Genomic DNA, 18,355 nt, shown 5'->3' with positions numbered 1-18,355 from the left:
CCCAATGATGTCTCTGTGCTTGTGTGTCCTTGATACCACCAGTAGTAGAAGTGCTTGTTTCAAGAATAGATGTGTGACATTAATGTGTGAACAACCGGGACTTCTGTGAAGCCAGTGAATAGAGAAGTGAGTAAATGATGTGGCTGTGAACAATACTGCTATCAACTTGTGTGAGGAGGAAGTCACACCACGCACACAGGTAGATTCACAAATAGACTCTAAATGACTCAGCCACAGTGAAATCAGCACTGTGAGGGCCAACATGTCTATAGATGGGACTAAGTTATTGTTTGAGGGCTTCCTGCAGAAAAGAAAAGATACAATGGTAAGTTAGAAACTGTCTGGTATTTAATGTGGGTATGTTTATAAAAAAAAACATTAAAAAGTTTATTTTGTTTTCTGTCTCTAGAAAATAAGATGGGTGACGTATTGGTTCAGACTTCAAAATACAACTTTGTTCTTCTACACAAAGAAGAATGGCAGCGCTGTAAGTACACATGCTGTGGTGTAGTTCCTTAAATTCCACACTGGTGAATTACAGTCAGACTATCAAATTTCTTGTCAATGTCCTGTTAGTTCCCGAAGCCCAACATTATCAATTTAAGGATGGTTGCAGTAATAAATTGACAAATTGACATTTCTATTTTTTTTTCCTTTTAGAGATGTGAATGACTGTTTTGTACTCACTTTGCTCTCTTCACAGTCACATTTGAGAGGCAATTACTACATTTACACAGTAAGTCCTCCACCATTTATTACAGTTGATATATGGGAATTGCTTTGCAACTGTGGAAAGTAGAACTTTTACTTAATTACATATTTGAAGTCATTATTCTTAATTAGTGGCATGAGGCAATGCATGAGGCACTCGGCTTTCTTGCATTTTTTCTTCTTATTTTTCATATTCCGCTAGTCCCGCAGCTTTGAGAAAGCCCTCGCAAACTATATATCAAAACGTGCGGCTCGATCGGGAATGGTGTACTCTGTACTTATGACAGGATTTGTTAATAATTTGCAAAGTTATTCACAAAAAAACTGCAAAAAATATCCCATAAGAAATAAATGGGAAATTTCCTCAAATTTCAGCCTTTTTCAAGTTTCCGCTGCCTCGCCATACTTTCTCCTAGAGACTTCATTCAAACTTTAAAACGTAGATAATTTTGTCAGCTCAAAATGAACCTCGGCTCACTTTTTGATATCTCTTACGTTTTCAATCCCTGACCATCTGAAGACCATAAAGTTTCTCAAAAAATGCTCAGAATTTCTGCCCCTAGAGTGGGTGATGTCATCAGCTAGAGTGGGAGAGGCAGTGAGAATTTGCCTGAATTTTTTTTTTTAATTGCCATTTAAACTCCAAACGGTGAATAGGAGACACATAATTTTTGGATCCTTTTCTCGCCTCTGATTTAAATTTTAAAGGGTTAGCCCCCACCAAATTTAAATAAAGAGGGATTTTGCACCAGTTGCCCTGCTCTGCTGCTCCATGTAAGCCAATACTGCCCTGCATGTTTTAGATGTGTCCGTGCTCCAACACACCTGATTCAAATGCTCAGCTCGTTACTGGGCTCTGCTGAGGCCTGATAACGAGCCATTCATTTGAATCAGGTGTACTGGAGCAGGGATACATCTAAAACACGCAGGGCAGTGTTACTCCAGGACCAGGCTTGAGAAACCAGCAGCCCCCTCGTGCCACTGTCAAAATTTCGGCGGCGCCAGAATTGTCTAGTTTCTACTTCTACTTCAGTACATGTCAGTGGCAAATTGTATTTTTACTCTGCTACATTTTATTTGGCAGCTTTAGTTACCAGTTATTGTACTTATTCAGATTATAAATATGAAATACAATCAACAAATACACTATGTGTATTATTAGAGATTAGGCTATAAAGTTGTTAATATTAGCACCACCTTTACCAGCTGCAACATTACAACATGTTACAACAAAGTGATTATAACACAACAATATACTGTATTACTCTGAAATGGGCCATACTGCATTTTGGGTACTTTATGAACTTTAAGCATATGCCGACGCTAATTCTAATGTACTTGACTACTACTACTACTACTTTAATACATGGCGAGTTATTTGTCACTGTGATATTGCTATGTTTACATAGGTAAAAGCGAAGTTCCTCCACCCGTGTTGCTTTATTTCTAGTCAGAAAACATTAGACTTGAATTACATTAATGCCGTATCCACCTGTCTGGCCACCACTTTGGGCAGGTGCAGTCAGTGCGAGAGGTTCAGAAAGCTGACAGCAAGCGATTTATGTTTGAGATCATCATGACCAATGGAAAAAGAAAACTGTTGGTGAGTTACCACTGTGGTGTGACTGCTGTGTTGTCATTTAAGATCTGTAGCTCTGGCCACATATGCCAAACCACTCATGTATGTGTATATATAGACGTTTATTACTTATTTTGTGGGGACATAGATAAAATGCTTACACAGTCACATTGCTGTCCCTATGGGGATGAAATGCAAGTCTCTCTATTATGTAAGTCATTTCCTTTCAGGGTAAAGACCTGGGTTATGGTTATGTTTAGATTAAGGTAAGGGTTAGAGTTAGGCAAGTCCTCTGATGTGATGGAAACACAGCCTTGCGTGTGTGTGCGTGCACGTCTGTGTAGGCAGCAGAGACAGCAGCTCTCAGACAGGAGTGGGTAGGACATCTATGGCAAGCCATGCATCTTTCTGCCTCTGGGATCTTTGAGCCCAGAAGCACTCAGTAAGTAAGACAATGATTTTCCTCTCACTACAGATCTGAACTAAACCTAAAATAATGCATGCTGGGTCAACTGGACTTGAACTCTTGACATGCATTTAGGTGATTTTTCTTGTTATAATAGTCACCTTCATGCCAGGCACTGACTATTTCTCTTCTCCTCAGCTTTGAAGTGCATGAGCAGCTTGAGAGAATAAATAGCAGCGCACCCACCTGCTCACACAGCAACAGTGTGATGGAGTTGGGTCCATATCGACCCCTCTCTGCCCCAACAGGCCACATCCAGGATGAGACCAGGATCATTGCCTCCCCCGTCTACCAGACTGAGGAGCTGAACAGTGAGGAGACCATGTACCAAACCACACTGCCAGTCTATACCTGCTGGCATCACAAGAGTAGACATAAAATTGATTTAACTTGTTAATTAAGTCTTCAGTTGAGGGGTACTTTCAGCAACATGGTGCTAACCAATCTGTTTTCAGGTGATAGTCTCAGCAGTTGTCAGTGGTCTTCTGGGTTGAGCAATGCAGAGGGACAAGAAGGAGACTATGATGTTTTACCAGTTAGACAAAGTATGATCTCTCTCTTTAAAGTTACCATTTCTTATAACATAACAAACAGCATGATGATGGTTAAAGGTCCAAACTGGCCTTATCATGGGTTATGTCTCTGTAGAGATATGTGAGATCAATGCTTCGACCCCTCTCTGCCCCAACAGGCCAGATCCAGGATGAGACCAGGATCATCGCCTCCCCCGTCTACCAGACTGAGGAGCTGAACAGTGAGGAGACCATGTACCAAACCACACTGCCAGTCTATACCTGCTGGCATCACAAGAGTAGACATAAAATTGATTTAATTTGTTAATTAAGTTTTCAGTTGAGCTGTACTTTCAGCAACATGGTGCTAACCAATCTGTTTTCAGGTGATAGTCTCAGCAGTTGTCAGTGGTCTTCTGGGTTGAGCAATGCAGAGGGACAAGAAGGAGACTATGATGTTTTACCAGTTAGACAAAGTATGATCTCTCTCTTTAAAGTTACCATTTCTTATAACATAACAAACAGCATGATGATGGTTAAAGGTCCAAACTGGCCTTATCATGGGTTATGTCTCTGTAGAGATATGTGAGATCAATGCTTCGACCCCTCTCTGCCCCAACAGGCCAGATCCAGGATGAGACCAGGATCATCGCCTCCCCCGTCTACCAGACTGAGGAGCTGAACAGTGAGGAGACCATGTACCAAACCACACTGCCAGTCTATACCTGCTGGCATCACAAGAGTAGACATAAAATTGATTTAATTTGTTAATTAAGTTTTCAGTTGAGCTGTACTTTCAGCAACATGGTGCTAACCAATCTGTTTTCAGGTGATAGTCTCAGCAGTTGTCAGTGGTCTTCTGGGTTGAGCAATGCAGAGGGACAAGAAGGAGACTATGATGTTTTACCAGTTGGACAAAGTATGATCTCTCTCTTTAAAGTTACCATTTCTTATAACATAACAAACTGCATGATGATGGTTAAAGGTCCAAACTGGCCTTATCATGGGTTATGTCTCTGTAGAGATATGTGAAATCAATGCTTCAACTGAGATGGATGAGGACATGTATGATGTTCCTCTGTCTTACAGGAGGGCTCCTGAGCATCCAGGTGAGATTACATGTTTGCGTTTTTTTCCAGTGGCTAGCTTTTAAATACCAAAATAATAATTGTTTGGTGCTTTCCAGACCGCACAGACAGCATCTATGATGTACCATGCTCTCTTTTGAGGACGATGTCTGATCACACTGAAGGTAAATCCTGGTTCATGTTACTGTTTCACCTTGTTGATGTGTCTTTTTCCTCTCACTTATTCTCAGCCACAGTTGCTTAAATGTACACAGAATGATTTATGCAACAAAAGCCACATGTGCAACAGCTGCAAACATTTTCTCATCTATATGTCTCATGCTTTCAGCTCAGGAGAGCAGCTGGACGGACTCTGCTGGAGGACATGAGGTCCAGTTTGAGGACACATGTCACATGACACATGACAGACTGGAGCAGCAGACCCCAGTGATTCACCAGGCACAAATACCGAAGACTGTATCTGCCTCACATCTGTAGCTTTGTGCTTAACTCTCTTACACGTTTATGAGAAACAAATGGTATTTATAGAACAAGTGTAAATAATGGCTGTCATCTTTGAGAAACTTTTGTGTGCTAGACAACATGTGCGTCCGCAACAAAAAGGTTCAACTGTGGTATTTATTACAGCTCCTATACAAGACTGAAAACCCCATAGACATTTATAACTAGAGGGAGCACGCTGTACAGGAATATCTACACACTGTGGGTCAGTCAAACTATGGTTCACAATAGTAAAATGACTCATTTACATGTCACCTGCTTCACAGTTTGAAAGTATACACCAAGTTGATATTGCTGTATTACACACTTTGGACTGGTTTGAATGGGAATGGTTTGAGCTTGGTTCTAAAACCCTTTATGGGTTTAATAGGAAATAAAAACGTTTTGCAGGTACACAATGAAAGGAAAATTGCTAACATTTACTGTGTGCACTTTTATATACCATCTACTTTTGTTTTACATTTTAATTTCTTACACTTTTCTGTGGGTACTAACATTGCAGAAGCTTTTAAACTAAACAAATGCTTAGTAAATGTAGTGAGTGACTGGTCACAGAGCTGTTTTTTTTTCTCATGAGGTCTTCAGCTGGTGACACTGAGAGGATTTTTGTAAACAGAAAATGATATCCAAAAATCACACTATATCTACAACACTGCATTCCCAGAGAAGGATCACACTGACATCTAATATCACTTGATAGACATACGTACATACATTAGCAGTATTCATTCAACAAAAACAATATAGTAGTGCAGGTATTCGGTTGAAATATAAGCAAAAAGGACTATGTAACAAGCAATGCATGAAAGTGATTTGTGCATTCTCAATATGTTTCTTCTTAAAATAAACCTAGTACAATCAAATACAATACAAAACAATAATAAAATAATATTTGGACATCAAATGAGAAATAGATGATTCCACTTCAATGAGGAGAAGCTTTTCGATCAGGTCTGTGTTGTGATCATTTTCAGTTACCAAAACTCTAGTAATAATATTTGGTTCAGTAATGTTTCACACACTCACACGGCAGACAAACTGCTAAAGGAAAAGACTGGGAAAGTTTCACTCTACAACCAGATCTGCACTCACTTTACAATCATCTCCAATTAACAACTAACTTTAATTGTTAAGATTAGTGCAGTGATGTCAGGTCAATCAACTATAAATAGCTCCCAAAAAGACACAGAATCTGAGTGTAAGTTGTCAGCCTTTTCGACATATTATAAGATCTGACCACCACTCCTCAAGCTGAGAAGCAGCAGTTGTACCAGTAGACAAAACCTATGAGTTATAACTTAAGTTTAAATATGCCATTGAGAAGTTGGTTGATTCACAATTTGCCCACTGCCAAATTTTTATCTGGCAATGTGATGCTAAACATAGGATGTAGTGCTAGGTTTAGAATGGTACCAGGTTACCTACTTTGTGGCTGTAAGAGAAGACTGTCTTACTGGCTACAGAGAAAGTATTCAGGCTCCAACAACTTGGAGTTAGGAGTTGTAATGGAATCAGGCATGGACCTGAGATTGTTCCTTGAGGAACTCCTCCAGGACAGTGATGATGCTGCAGGCTTCAGGCAGGTCGCTGTGCTCCGCCCTGGCATTCTGCAGCAATACATCCCCATTTCCGCAGCCCTGTAGGAACTGGCAGCAGCGAAACAGGGCGTAGTGACTCATCTCTGCCTGCCGCACAAAACGCTTCAGGCTGTTCATGTCCTGGATGGCCTGCGGAGTGAAAGCGATGGTTGATAGAGAAGAAGAAACAAGTTAAAAAGGGGAAGAAATCAGGATAAAGGAATGAGACAGCAGGAAAAAAATGTCATAGTGTGTATCTGCAAAGAGGAACTGAAAGATTGTCCAGGGTTTCTCTATCTTGTGGGGTTGTGGAATTTTTAAGGCTGAAATTAAAAATTTCGCATTTATGAGATTGGTATGGACGTAAAACCTGAAAACGTAATGCCTCTGGGCATGGCTGTGGCTGGCACGGAGGCATAAAAAGTTTAAGAAACCCTATTATATTCTGTCTGTGTGTAAGTTCTCTCACCTTAAGTTTGAAGTTCTCCAGAATCTGTCTGAGCAGGAAAGGATTACAACGCTCTGCAGCGTTTAGAAATGCCTGAATCCAGTCATCACAGAAACGATTACTGACTGGGAGAGAAAACAGCTTTGTTAGACTGTTAGACTGAGATACAAAATCGTTTTTTCCTCATTACGCCATGGAGTCATGGAGCATGACTTACCAGTGTTAGAGAGTGTGGGTGGGCTGGTGGAGCAGTCTATGATCAGGTCAGAGTGTGTGTCCTCGGAGATAGCCTTACACAGAGAAGCTGTTGTAGTGTCTTGTTGGGACAGGCCCTGCAAACTGGCTGCTTTGATGAACCTAGTACAGAATTCAACAGACATTTAACAGCTAACAAACAGATAATTACATACTGTACTACATGGAAATAAACAACTGGCAGGTTGACCTGCTATTGTTTTTTAGTAGTCTGAGGATTAATCGATGTGTTAGTGAGTCCCTGAGGGGCTGTTGCCAAACTCACCTGGAGACATCGGCCTTTGTCCTCTCGTCTGAATTATTAATCTCCACATGTGTGTGACTCAGAGCCTGCATACAGAAATTGTAATGGCTGAAATGAATTTTTCTAGAAAGAAGTTGTGTCTTGCACATATGCAAAATTTGAGTGATAACAAAATAAATCAGCTGGATTACAGCATTTTAATACAACAGAATTTCAAGAAAAAGTTCAATAAAAAACACGATGATGTTTACTCTTGCTCCTACCCAGGGCGCTCTCTATGCATCCAGATAGTTTTGGTGTAACTAAGCAAGGCTTGTACCGCTTGAAAACATATTGTAAAGTTTCGTTGGTAGTACACTTTCTATTACTTTCCTACAAGAAATAGAAACCATTCACAATGAGCCCAAATTAACTGTCTTATAAAAAAAACACTGGCGCTGAGTTAATCAAAGGGAATTGTTAAGTCCTTTAAAATGATTTTTAGTTTCTCATATTATGCAGATTTCTTTTATTGACAGAATCTTTTTATGAAGCAAAAACCCTCGAAAGAATTCCTATGTAGAGAAATTGACATATATTCACACTACAACTTTTGGTAGTCTTAAATAATAATGTTTACAGTCTTTTTAACAGGGTCTCGAAAGGAGCTGCTGCTCCAGGGAAGGGGTTTGTAGTCAGGGTCATGATGGCATATTGATATGCTATAATAATAATAATAATAATAATCATTCACTGATTTATAAATATATTATAAAATTAATACTGTGCAGTTCAGAATGTGTGGATGCTTTTCCTGTCATTATTTAACGTAACTTAGTTCCAATATCTCTGACAAGGCTTTTTTTGGTGGGCACCTATTTTTATAGAACATGATCTAGAGATGAAAAGTGACTCACAGCATGCAGCAAGAAGCTGATGTTGCTCTGGACCAGCTGCACCACCCGATAGATGTGCATCACAGACTCCTCGTACCACCGGCTCAGATAGGGACGCACAACTGTCTCAAGGTTCTGCAGCTGCCACACACCCACACCCACACACACATACACAAAAACACAGACAGACAGATCAATATTAACAACATAATGACAAATATATCTAACTTAATTGCACTGGTATTATATTCTCATACCTCTGGGGTTTGCAGGCTGCTATGCAGGCCTTGGACATATTTATCAAGCTCTAATCTAAATGTGTATCAGGTCAAGGAGTTAGAACTATTGCCTGTTTCTCTGTACAAAGTTACAGACAATGCAGAAAACAATACAACAATACAGGAAAGAACATTTTGTAATGGCGACAATTATGTATACAGTTAATACTGGAGGGCCTTGGATGATGTTTATAACTCAGGTTGATTTTAGAAGGACGCAATGCAATTGACAACTATGCGCAAAGGATATAGGTTCAGTCCTTTTTCAGAGCCACCCATAAAGCAGATGACATAACCATTTCCATCAGCATCAGGCTGCTCAGGAGACCTTTCCTGCTCCAGCAGACAGCAGTAGCAGCCAACTGCCTGCTCTGGGATACTGTGAAGAGGAAATAATACATTTGTATGAACCAACTTACTCATTTGTCCACATGTGAACCATCATTTCCTGCTAAATTCATTTTATTACTGTGATGGAGTCAAACAGGCTACATCCACTGTACATTTATACCTTTGTAACATGATAATGAAGCACTGCACTGCTTTAGTCCAAGAAGACTTAGACTAAAGTTATTACCTGAGTTCCACAGTGGCGATGTTGCCCATGCCTCCCAGCAGTGCTCCTTTGCTCAGCCTCCTTGAAATGTAGGTCCGCAGCTCTGGTTCTGCCTCTGATGGCAGGCTGCTGTCAATTAACGTCAGGCTGTGGGCAGGGCAGAAAGTCAATATGGATACTATGGGTACACTGGATAATTTGGAAGCCACTCAAGTCAATGGAGAACAGATGGAGAAAGCTGATGATCATTAGCCACAATCAACACAACACACAACTGAGTCACATAGCTGCAACTGTGCCGCCTCGCTGGGTGTCAAAAACCACCACCACTCAACACTGTGTCCAGACATTCAGAGGAATTTCATTCACTTTTTGCCAACTCCACATGACACATGGAAGTGGAGCCCAGTTCAAATTAGGAGAGACCTAAAGGCCATGTAACTCAGCAGCACAGCGAAGACCAATCAGAACAAGATCACGAATGAAACCAGCATTGATTCCATGTTGATTGGATTTCCAGTGACAGCCCGTGGATACACCAATGCACAACAGTGAAAGCCAAAGAGAAACGACCACTGAAAGCAGCGAGAAGGTAGGTGGATGGCTCCTTTGTTACCTAAAGTCATCCTGACTTGTTGTGGAGTCTGCTCGTCTCTGGTTCCATGCCACATTTTCCCCAGACGCCTCAGATCTAAGACAATTGACAGTTCACTCGTCATCACCTGTTTAGTTTTTACTGTATGAATCTGGTTTTACCTGCATGATGCCACTATCAGCAGGTTCAGGAACAGGGAAATACTAATACTAAAGAGCGCTTTATGTAAAGAGGAATCATAGACTGTAAAAAAAAATGAAAACAGTAAGACAGAAGGAAGCACTCATTATACACCAGGGACCTGGCTGTATTCAGGAAAAAAGTAGGGTGATGTCCTGCAGGATGAGGATAAGGTAACAATTGTGAACAATAATAAATAACCCAACAATAAAAAAAACAATAATTGGATAATAAATTAAAATCGCATTATAAACTGACTACATCATAATATCAATATTTCTGACACATTTATCATTACACGGTGGATGTAACGCAAACTTCTGTTATTTGCTTTCATTTTCAGGCATCTTTTAAACAGAAACTGGGACAAGTCACATCAACCATTACCTTGTGCCCTGATAGAGATAGATGGTGTAGTAGCAGTTCAGTTGTATTTTCTGGCTGTATCCAGCAATTTCTTCGCTGTCAAAGTCGTCCCTCTCTTCCACGTCAATTGAATCTTGGAAGGACGAGGTTTGGGAGGTAAACATGATCCTACTGCTGCACGGAGTGAGCTAGGAGCCGGCTAAAATGGCAGATAACAAGGGCGTGTTTGTATCGTTTAGCTGTGCTATGCTGGTGGATTGCTTTTATTGACGTTGTGATCGCTGGCTGATATTAAAATTGCAAAGCACATTTGCAACAGCTGCAATAGTATAAAACGTTCTCGGCTATATGCCCTATGCGCATGCGCAAGATCTGTCCGTGTACGTTCTCAATAATGTCCGACTGTGATACTAACCTGATATGCCGGTTCCAAGGACAGTCATCGCTAATGGTAAACCTTCAGGCTGTGTGTTTAATTATTTTTCTTATTTACGACGTTTACGTCGTTAAAATTGCTGTGTAAATATGTAGTCTTATACATCTGAATTTAAGTGCTTTGACTTGTCGTATGAATTGTGAACCTATGTAACGTTTAACATTGCAAAATCCATTGTAAAGTTGAGTTGTGTATGGCTGAAAATATATATGGTAAAAGTATATATAGCATGAGAAGGTGCAGAGGTTCATTTAGTAGTAGTAAAAGCAAACATATTTGAGTTTATTATAAGGCATTTTTTATTAAACAAACAAATCAACAATATTTTGTGACCACCAGAGGGCGCCTGAGGCGGCAAAGCCTTGTTGAGGTGCTTGAGACCTGACGCCATCTTCACTTGCTTCATTTCCGCTCTGGTTGGTATGCTAGCTGTTTTATTTTAGTGGTTTAGCAGGCACTGAACTGACAGTACAGAAATCATGGGAAGAAAGAAGAAAAAGCAAATGAAGCCTTGGTGCTGGTATCCTTTTCCATATTTTAGCTCCAATATTATAATGTTATCGGGGGCTGTGTCTTTGATGGCGTTATCCTCTGTTTACTGAGCTAATGTCAATTGTAAGGCAATCCGAGCTTTGTATAATAAATGTATAACGTAAATGTTAGCGTGCTTACAGTATGTAGCCAGCAGGACAGATTTTGAACTTGGTGTTGCTTCAGTTGAATGGACAGCTCTGAAGAAACATGACATGAGGATATTAAAAACAAGCGATGTCAGTCTTTGATATTCTACGATGTGTTGGTCATATTAGCACGGTGTTAATGAGTATGCAAATGCACGTCACGTTTAGCCGTGAAGTAACTGGAATTACAATGGTCGAGTCTTTTTTTAGGAATAGTTTCCTAAACCGTAATCTAAGGTACTGTAACAGAGATTTCGACGATGAAAAGATTCTCATTCAGCATCAGAAGGCCAAGCATTTCAAGTGCCACATCTGTCATAAAAAGCTGTACACTGGCCCTGGGCTTGCCATCCACTGTATGCAGGTGAGGAAACAATGATACAAACCATCTTCATAAAATCAAAGAAAATCAGTTGTTAATATGGTAAAATTACCTCGATGTGTTACTTCTATCATAGGTACATAAAGAGACAATTGATGGAGTTCCTAATGCAATACCTGGAAGAACAGATATTGAGCTGGAAATATATGGCATGGAGGGTATTCCCGAAAAAGACATGGAAGAGAGAAGAAGAGTGCTAGAACAAAAGAACCAAGGTATTGGAATCAAAATATCTTAATGTCCTGTCTTGTTATCGTGTATCTCATATTGTGCTCTTCCCTACTTTCAGAGACTCAAAAGAAAAAGCAGAACCAGGATGACTCTGATGAGTATGATGAGGATGATGAGCCTGGACCCTCCTTCCAGCAGCCTGCTGCAGGCCAGACCCAGGCAGGCTTCATCCCCCCTATGACCCAGCCTGGCATGCCTCCGGGGTCCGGTGCTCCAGGGATACCACCGGGCAGCTACTCAGGTGGGAAACAGTGGCTTGAACAGCGATAAGCAAATGATCCAGCTAGTCCTTAATAACGTTGTACTGATATAGAAGTGATTATACAGCTTTGCTATTCGTATCCCCGGTCACGATACACAACTGTTGTTGAAGCAGGCCCATGTTTTTACAACCCCTGCTTTTATCCAGTATTTAACCTCAGACCCCTGTGCTGTATCTTCTTTGAATTGTCCCTAACTACTCTGCTTCAAAATTAAGTATTCTCCCCTTTATATTTGAGCCGAGCTCACTTGCTGTATTTTTCCTAAAATCACAAGAATATGTTCTTTCAACCGTCATTGTAAAATTCAGGTGTCACTTATGTCATGTTAAAATAGGAATATTGATGTCAACAAAAGCACAATAAAAATTACATGAACATTTTTTTGTGTAGAAACACACTTTATTTTGTAAAAATTGATCTCTTTGTTTTAGGAATACCCCCAATGATGCCGGGTGTGCCACCAATGATGCCAGGAATGCCCCCTGTACTGCCAGGAATGCCTCCAGGGTAAATACTTAAGATTCTTAATCAAGAAGTTTTTTTTATGAGTCCTGCCCTGATTATATTTTTCCCCATGCATTTAGGATGATTCCAATGGGTGGCATGATTCCTCCGGGCCCAGGGATGCCTCCAATGATGCCAGGTGTGCCGCCAGGTAATGCCCTGCCAGCTTAGACCTGGAGGTTTGTAAATATGTCGTAACACTGCTGTGGTGAGGACTTGTTCACCTATATAATGAATTTCTTCTGCTGGTGTCAGGCATGCCCCCCCCTGTGGGCCACCGTCCAGGCATCACACACATGGCTCAGGTCCCCCCTGCTGCAAACGTGCTGACTAGACCTGCTGTTCCTGCTGCCACTGCCCCCTCAGCCCAGCCTGATGTCACAAAGCCTCTATTCCCCATTGCTGGACAGGTAAAATCTTTATGACACCATTTACCACTTTTCATCTCCCTCAGCTCTCCGACGGGGCTGAACATTGCCATCTCCTGTTGAAAAAGGGATGTATGAGTAGCTCTCTGTATATCACAAAGGCTAATCAAAAGGAGACTTTACCCAGCACTTTACCCAGAATTATTTTATTTACGTTTCCTATTCTTTACTCTTTTCTGTGCTGCAGATGGGCAATCGTGTTGCAAGTACAAGTACAAGTGCAGGCTCATCAAGTGCAGACGCTCAGTCCGCCTCCCCTAAAGCTCTGTTCCCTATCACATCACAAGTATGGAGCTGTCTGTCTGCTCTACTTTGGCAACCTGCAGCTTTATCGGCAATTGGCATGCACACAATTGTGTATAGTTTGCCTGTGACGTAATTGGTCAGATTAGTACTTTGTTATATAATATAATGTTTTTTTCATTTCTGGCAGTATGCCTTTGTTTGCTTTTTCCTTTGCTACAAATCTGCATTAATAGAATACTGTTGAAAAAATTTGCTTCAACACCTCAACAAAATAAAAAAAATGGAGAGTTATGCAGATTTGTAAAGTGGTTTTGCACTGAACTGCTGTAGGGCAATATAGCACAGCATGCTCTTTTGGATTTGTTTTCTTGCAGGCTTGATGAAACATGTTTTACTCCAGTCATACTGAGTGGTTACTCTACCATTTGGGTAACAATGGTTGTGTTAACATGTTACATAGATAACTAAGACTCCAGTTTATAGACTTGGCATTAACGTGTCATTATGTAGTGGAAGTACAAATTGGCACAGCACGGCACACAACATGTCCCCTTCACCTTTAACGTTTTAGTTTGATTTATTCGTTATAATCTCTCGAAACACAATCTTTGTACTGTCCAGCGACGTGCAATCCAAGTAATGAGCTTGAACTCTGCGTACACAATGTCACTTGATTGAAAATGACATGTAGGTTAAGCTATAGGACATCATTTTGTTTAATTTGTACACAATATAAATTGGTTTGAACCTATGAGTTGTAACCGAAGGAAGATTTGAACGTCAGTTTTGGTCACGTTTGACAGCCCTAGTGTATAGTGAGTTTACTGCATCCTTTTGGATATTAACGCATCATATTTTTCGTTGGTCTTGTAGCCAGCTGGTGATAGTAACTATGGTAACGGCATGAGAAGACGCACGCTGTTGTAGTCAGTGCTGGGCTCAGTTCTACCCTGCCTGGAATAACAGGACACCGTGAGTCTGGAGCCCTGGTGAACTGACACTGTAAAGCAAGGGAAAGATGAGGTGCAAGGGAAAGATGAATCCAGAGGAAGTCCAGTCAAATCCATGTTAAGCCTGTGTATAAACATTAGTGTTAATGCCAAGCTTTAACTGGATTAAGTATAAACTTAAATAATGGGAGTAACCTTAAAGTATGACTTAAGGTGTCCCCATGACAAATTTAAATTCCATTTAGCAGAGTCTCTATAATGTGTTTTCCTCTCTCCCCCATCAGAGTCAGCAGACAGTGACAGGGTCCCCCCACCCTCCTCCCTCTACCTCCTCTGATCCCTCAAAGCCCACATTCCCGGCCTACACTCAGGCCACCGTAGCTGTGGCCAGCCCCAATTCTGGCAGCAGTACGGTCTCCAAACCTCCCTCTACTGTGACCAGTAAGCCCGCCACCCTCACCACCTCCAGTGCAACCAGTAAGTTGATCCACCCTGATGAGGATATCTCACTGGTAAGTAGTCCAGCTGCAACAGTCTCTCTTTATAGTTTTTACAGTAAGTAGCATTTTCATAAAAAGAGATGGTTGGATATAGCAAAAGTCAATCAATGGCTTTTTAAAAAATTAAAATGGTTTATTAATTTTCTTGCTTATTTCTCCTGGTTGAGCTACAGAATTTCAGTGTCAAATTGTACTTCCTTCTTTCCTACCTGTGTCCTGTAGGAAGAGTTGCGGGCGCAGTTGCCCAGGTACCAACGCAGTATTCCACGCCAAGGCCAGACCACTCCTGCAGCCCCATCAGTGGGTCCCGTGGGTGGCATGATGGCTCCTCAGCAGCCTGGCATGAGGCATCCCATACCTGGTATACGCTGTGTGCCTCTAGCTCAGACATATGGTGTTTTATTGTAAATGCAAAGTATTTTAATCCTCACACAACTAACTCTGTAATCATACAACAATCTTGATGACGTGAAGTCTCACAAGTCGTTAACATGGGAATCTTTCCCATCTATGTCATCCATAGATATAATTTTTACTGAACAACGAGTGATTTCCAAATGAAAAGCTAACGAACCTGTGTTCTTGCAGGTCAGTATGGTGGTCCACCCCAGGGGATGCCAGGCTACGTGCCAGGAGGGATGCCTCCATACGGACAGGCCCCTCCTGTGGTTCCCCCAGGGTACCAGGGAGCCCCTCCACGGCCACCCATGGGTATGAGACCCCCTGTCATGTCTCCTGGAGGCCGCTACTGAAGCCTGCCTTCCTCTCTTCAATAGGTTTGGACACTCAACCCTTTTCTAATGTCCTCAACTGCTAGACAAACCAGAATTGGTATTCTAGTACGACGACGTACTGTTTATTCTACTACTGAGCTATGAGGAAGAGACACTGAATAAACAGCAAACAAAAGAGCTATAAAAGCATCACAGAGCGCATGGGAAATATTTACACTGTACCTAACCAAGACTATGAACTGTTGTTTCAAACCATCTCTGTTCTGTGGCTTTTTTTCCTTCTCATGTTTCATTTAGGTGTATAGAAGTGTAGTAGATATGGTTCGTAGTGTTGTGAAGGCGCTGGAGTTACATGGGCAGTACCCACCCTGTATCAAGGCAAGTTTTATGTAAATACATTTCTGTTCTCAGCTTAACAGTGAGGCCTTCACAGCACATAGTGCTGTTGGACTTTGTGTCCCCAACTTTGTTTGGTGAGGGCTTCAAATAACTGTTTATGCATTCATTCTGTTTTATGTTCATAGTTTAAATGAGGAAATACCCCCTCAACCTTAAATAGATGAAATACTAAATGAAATGGCATATGTATTGTTGTAAAACTGTATTGTAATAAAATGTGGCAAAAATGTAAGACTCTTCTTTGCGGGACGTTGGTGGGAAAAGAGACGTCACGGCAGGTTTGTACTCCAGTTATAAACTACATGGTGATTGTCCTTTTGTTGTCTTGAAGATGAACAATATCAACAGAAATGTGCATCTGTGCTTTCAAGTTTTTGCTGAGTTGAAATTACAAATGTTGGTAAATATTTTCTTTTTGGTATAAGCAGTGTGTTGATTTTTTTAAAACTGATGCTCTGTACATGGCACCGGCAGGCTAGCCTTTGACGCACTGAGTGTATTGTACAGCTGCATAACTTCCGGGTCGCTGATGGCTGTAGTGCTAAAACCCAGATTTCTCTTCTCCCTGTAGCGATGCCATGGGGGACTGGCTGAGGCCCTGTCTCAGTGTAGCCCTGTTTCAGCCTGAGGCAAGTCTCACCATTTTCTGTCTTCTCATTCATTGCCAGGGGCCCTCACAGCTTACACGCTGTTGGATCTCAATGTCCCCAAACTTGCAGCAAGTTTGGTGAAGGCCCTTGTTTGTGTTGTTGCGTTGAGGCACCATTTTCTTCAGGCATGTTAATTCATGTAAATTCTTCTCTTGTTTTCATTTAATAACTTTATGCTGAAGGTCTAGAGCAATTAAATGAAACTTTATTTCTTTTGATGCTTTATTAACTAGTCCTGCAGTCCACAGCAGTTTACTGTCTGAAATATTGATGGCTTGGCCAAAAGTCAAATCATTTGTGAAGAGTCCCACATACAGACACCATTAACAGTCTGTCACCTACAGCCATTTATACATGAAATGTTTGTTGGGAGGTTTGTGATGAACAAATGACTTTGCATATGCTTGTAAATGGCTTTACCACTTAATCCTGTTTGTTTCATCAGCTTTCCTCACTTGATCATTTGAATTTAACTACTTACATGAAGGAGAATCTCTGCCAGTAACAGGTTAGTTAAAGCTGTAAGTACCACTGCTGCAATTTTAATATCCGTCGACCTGTGTTTTGTGTGCACACACCATATGAGATATTAATGCGATCACTCAGAAGTATTTTTTGAAAAAACATACAGTGAGCCCACAACAGCTCTCAAGCATTTCACAATAATGATAGGCAATCATTCAGTATGACCTTGAGAAATAACTGGCCAATCATAGTTGAGTGCGCAACATATTTTCACTAGTTCTGCTTAATGCGATCAGCATCTCACCATAGTTTTTGGTGCAAACCAGGATTTAAACTAATGATTAAATGCTTTAAGGAAGTAATACCGGCAGAGTCTTCACCGGTAAGTATGGGCCCATTATCACTTTTGTTAATTATCTAATCCATTTAATATTGAACTATTTTTTCTTTAAACTCTCCACTGTGTAAGAAAATGTGCTAAGATGATATGGTTAATTGAATATCACAACAAAGGCCTGTAAAGCTTTTACCTGCTGAACAATGCAGTTTATGAAAAGATTCGACATGTAGTTCTGTCATACCTTGTCTGAGAATATGATGGTACTGGGAAAGCTTGGATTTGGAAAAGATATTTTTCTGCCTTTAAGTTGAGCCATCAAAGCACATTACAGGATTTTATTTGTGATTTCTGTACCAAAGTCTGAATGTTTACTGCTTTTCCTTGAATAAATGAGTTTTTAAACTCTAATGTGTATTTTTAATGTTTTGAATATAAGCACTCAATATAAACTTGGAATGTTTTGTTATAGACATAAAAACTCATACAGCATCAGAGACGGTTTATTTATAAAGGTAAAGAAAACCCTGGATTGCTGAAATGACTGAAAGTCCTGTTAGTGCAGAAAATTTTAATTTCCTCAAAACTATCATTTACCGAAAGCTGGCATGTGTCATCTCACCTGTGTTTACTGCATTACCCTGCACTTCTCAGAATATTTCAAAGCAGTATTGATGTCACTAACTGCAAACACTGTTATTCAAAAGCATGCAACATACTCAATGTAAATACAAGTATGTCATGAGGTATTTCTACATTTCAGTCAGATCAGGTGTATCACTCTTCTACATTTCTACAAGTCTAATTTTAACAGTCAGTTTCTCTGAAACATTGAACATGAGTAGATATTTATATGCTGTCTGATGGTCAATGCAAAATAAATACATCTTAAAAAAGGCTATGGCTCAGTGTAGCCCTG

The 18,355-nt window shown here is 40.6% G+C and overlaps 3 protein-coding genes across 11 annotated transcripts; 2 read left to right on the top strand and 1 right to left on the bottom strand.

Moving 5' to 3' along the window:
- Positions 1–187: 187 nt before the first annotated feature.
- On the top strand, positions 188–5,334 carry LOC121621404. Of its 6 annotated transcripts, none has more exons than XM_041957864.1 (14): positions 188–325; positions 410–487; positions 704–736; positions 2,228–2,314; positions 2,635–2,732; positions 2,895–3,067; positions 3,212–3,301; positions 3,448–3,567; positions 3,655–3,744; positions 3,891–4,010; positions 4,098–4,187; positions 4,291–4,377; positions 4,455–4,520; positions 4,685–5,334. In XM_041957864.1, exons 1-14 carry the CDS (start codon positions 263–265, stop codon positions 4,831–4,833), a joined length of 1,344 nt encoding a protein of 447 aa, XP_041813798.1. In that variant the 5' UTR covers positions 188–262; the 3' UTR covers positions 4,834–5,334. The 6 variants fall into 6 exon arrangements, with proteins under 6 accessions (XP_041813798.1, XP_041813796.1, XP_041813797.1 ...); XM_041957862.1 differs by having other exon boundaries at positions 2,895–3,124; positions 3,448–3,510; XM_041957863.1 differs by having other exon boundaries at positions 2,895–3,124; positions 3,891–3,953.
- c17h17orf75 (chromosome 17 C17orf75 homolog) lies at positions 4,963–10,563 on the bottom strand. Its single transcript, XM_041957867.1, has 10 exons — positions 10,253–10,563; positions 9,707–9,781; positions 9,112–9,237; positions 8,785–8,913; positions 8,514–8,574; positions 8,278–8,397; positions 7,403–7,467; positions 7,100–7,239; positions 6,904–7,007; positions 4,963–6,584 (listed from the first exon to the last, which is right to left on the bottom strand). Exons 1-10 carry the CDS (start codon positions 10,393–10,395, stop codon positions 6,369–6,371), a joined length of 1,179 nt encoding a protein of 392 aa, XP_041813801.1. The 5' UTR covers positions 10,396–10,563; the 3' UTR covers positions 4,963–6,368.
- Positions 10,564–11,077: 514 nt separating this feature from the next.
- Positions 11,078–18,295, top strand: LOC121621315 (BUB3-interacting and GLEBS motif-containing protein ZNF207-like). Of its 4 annotated transcripts, XR_006007625.1 has the most exons (13): positions 11,078–11,187; positions 11,585–11,711; positions 11,806–11,944; positions 12,019–12,201; positions 12,655–12,730; positions 12,808–12,878; positions 12,983–13,137; positions 13,343–13,441; positions 14,636–14,863; positions 15,074–15,212; positions 15,440–15,627; positions 15,883–15,963; positions 16,556–18,295. XR_006007625.1 is itself a non-coding variant. In XM_041957736.1 (12 exons), the coding sequence occupies exons 1-11, from the start codon at positions 11,147–11,149 to the stop codon at positions 15,601–15,603; spliced, it is 1,422 nt and encodes a 473-aa protein (XP_041813670.1). In that variant the 5' UTR covers positions 11,078–11,146; the 3' UTR covers positions 15,604–15,627; positions 15,883–18,295. The 4 variants fall into 4 exon arrangements, 3 of the variants coding, with proteins under 3 accessions (XP_041813670.1, XP_041813669.1, XP_041813671.1); XM_041957736.1 differs by having other exon boundaries at positions 15,883–18,295; XM_041957735.1 differs by having other exon boundaries at positions 15,440–18,295.
- Positions 18,296–18,355: the final 60 nt, after the last annotated feature.

The sequence above is a fragment of the Chelmon rostratus genome, chromosome 17, assembly GCF_017976325.1.
Source record: "Chelmon rostratus isolate fCheRos1 chromosome 17, fCheRos1.pri, whole genome shotgun sequence".
NCBI classification, from domain to species: domain Eukaryota; kingdom Metazoa; phylum Chordata; class Actinopteri; order Chaetodontiformes; family Chaetodontidae; genus Chelmon; species Chelmon rostratus.
Note: the sequence above shows the minus strand (reverse complement) of the source record. Positions and strands in the feature narration are given on the sequence as shown.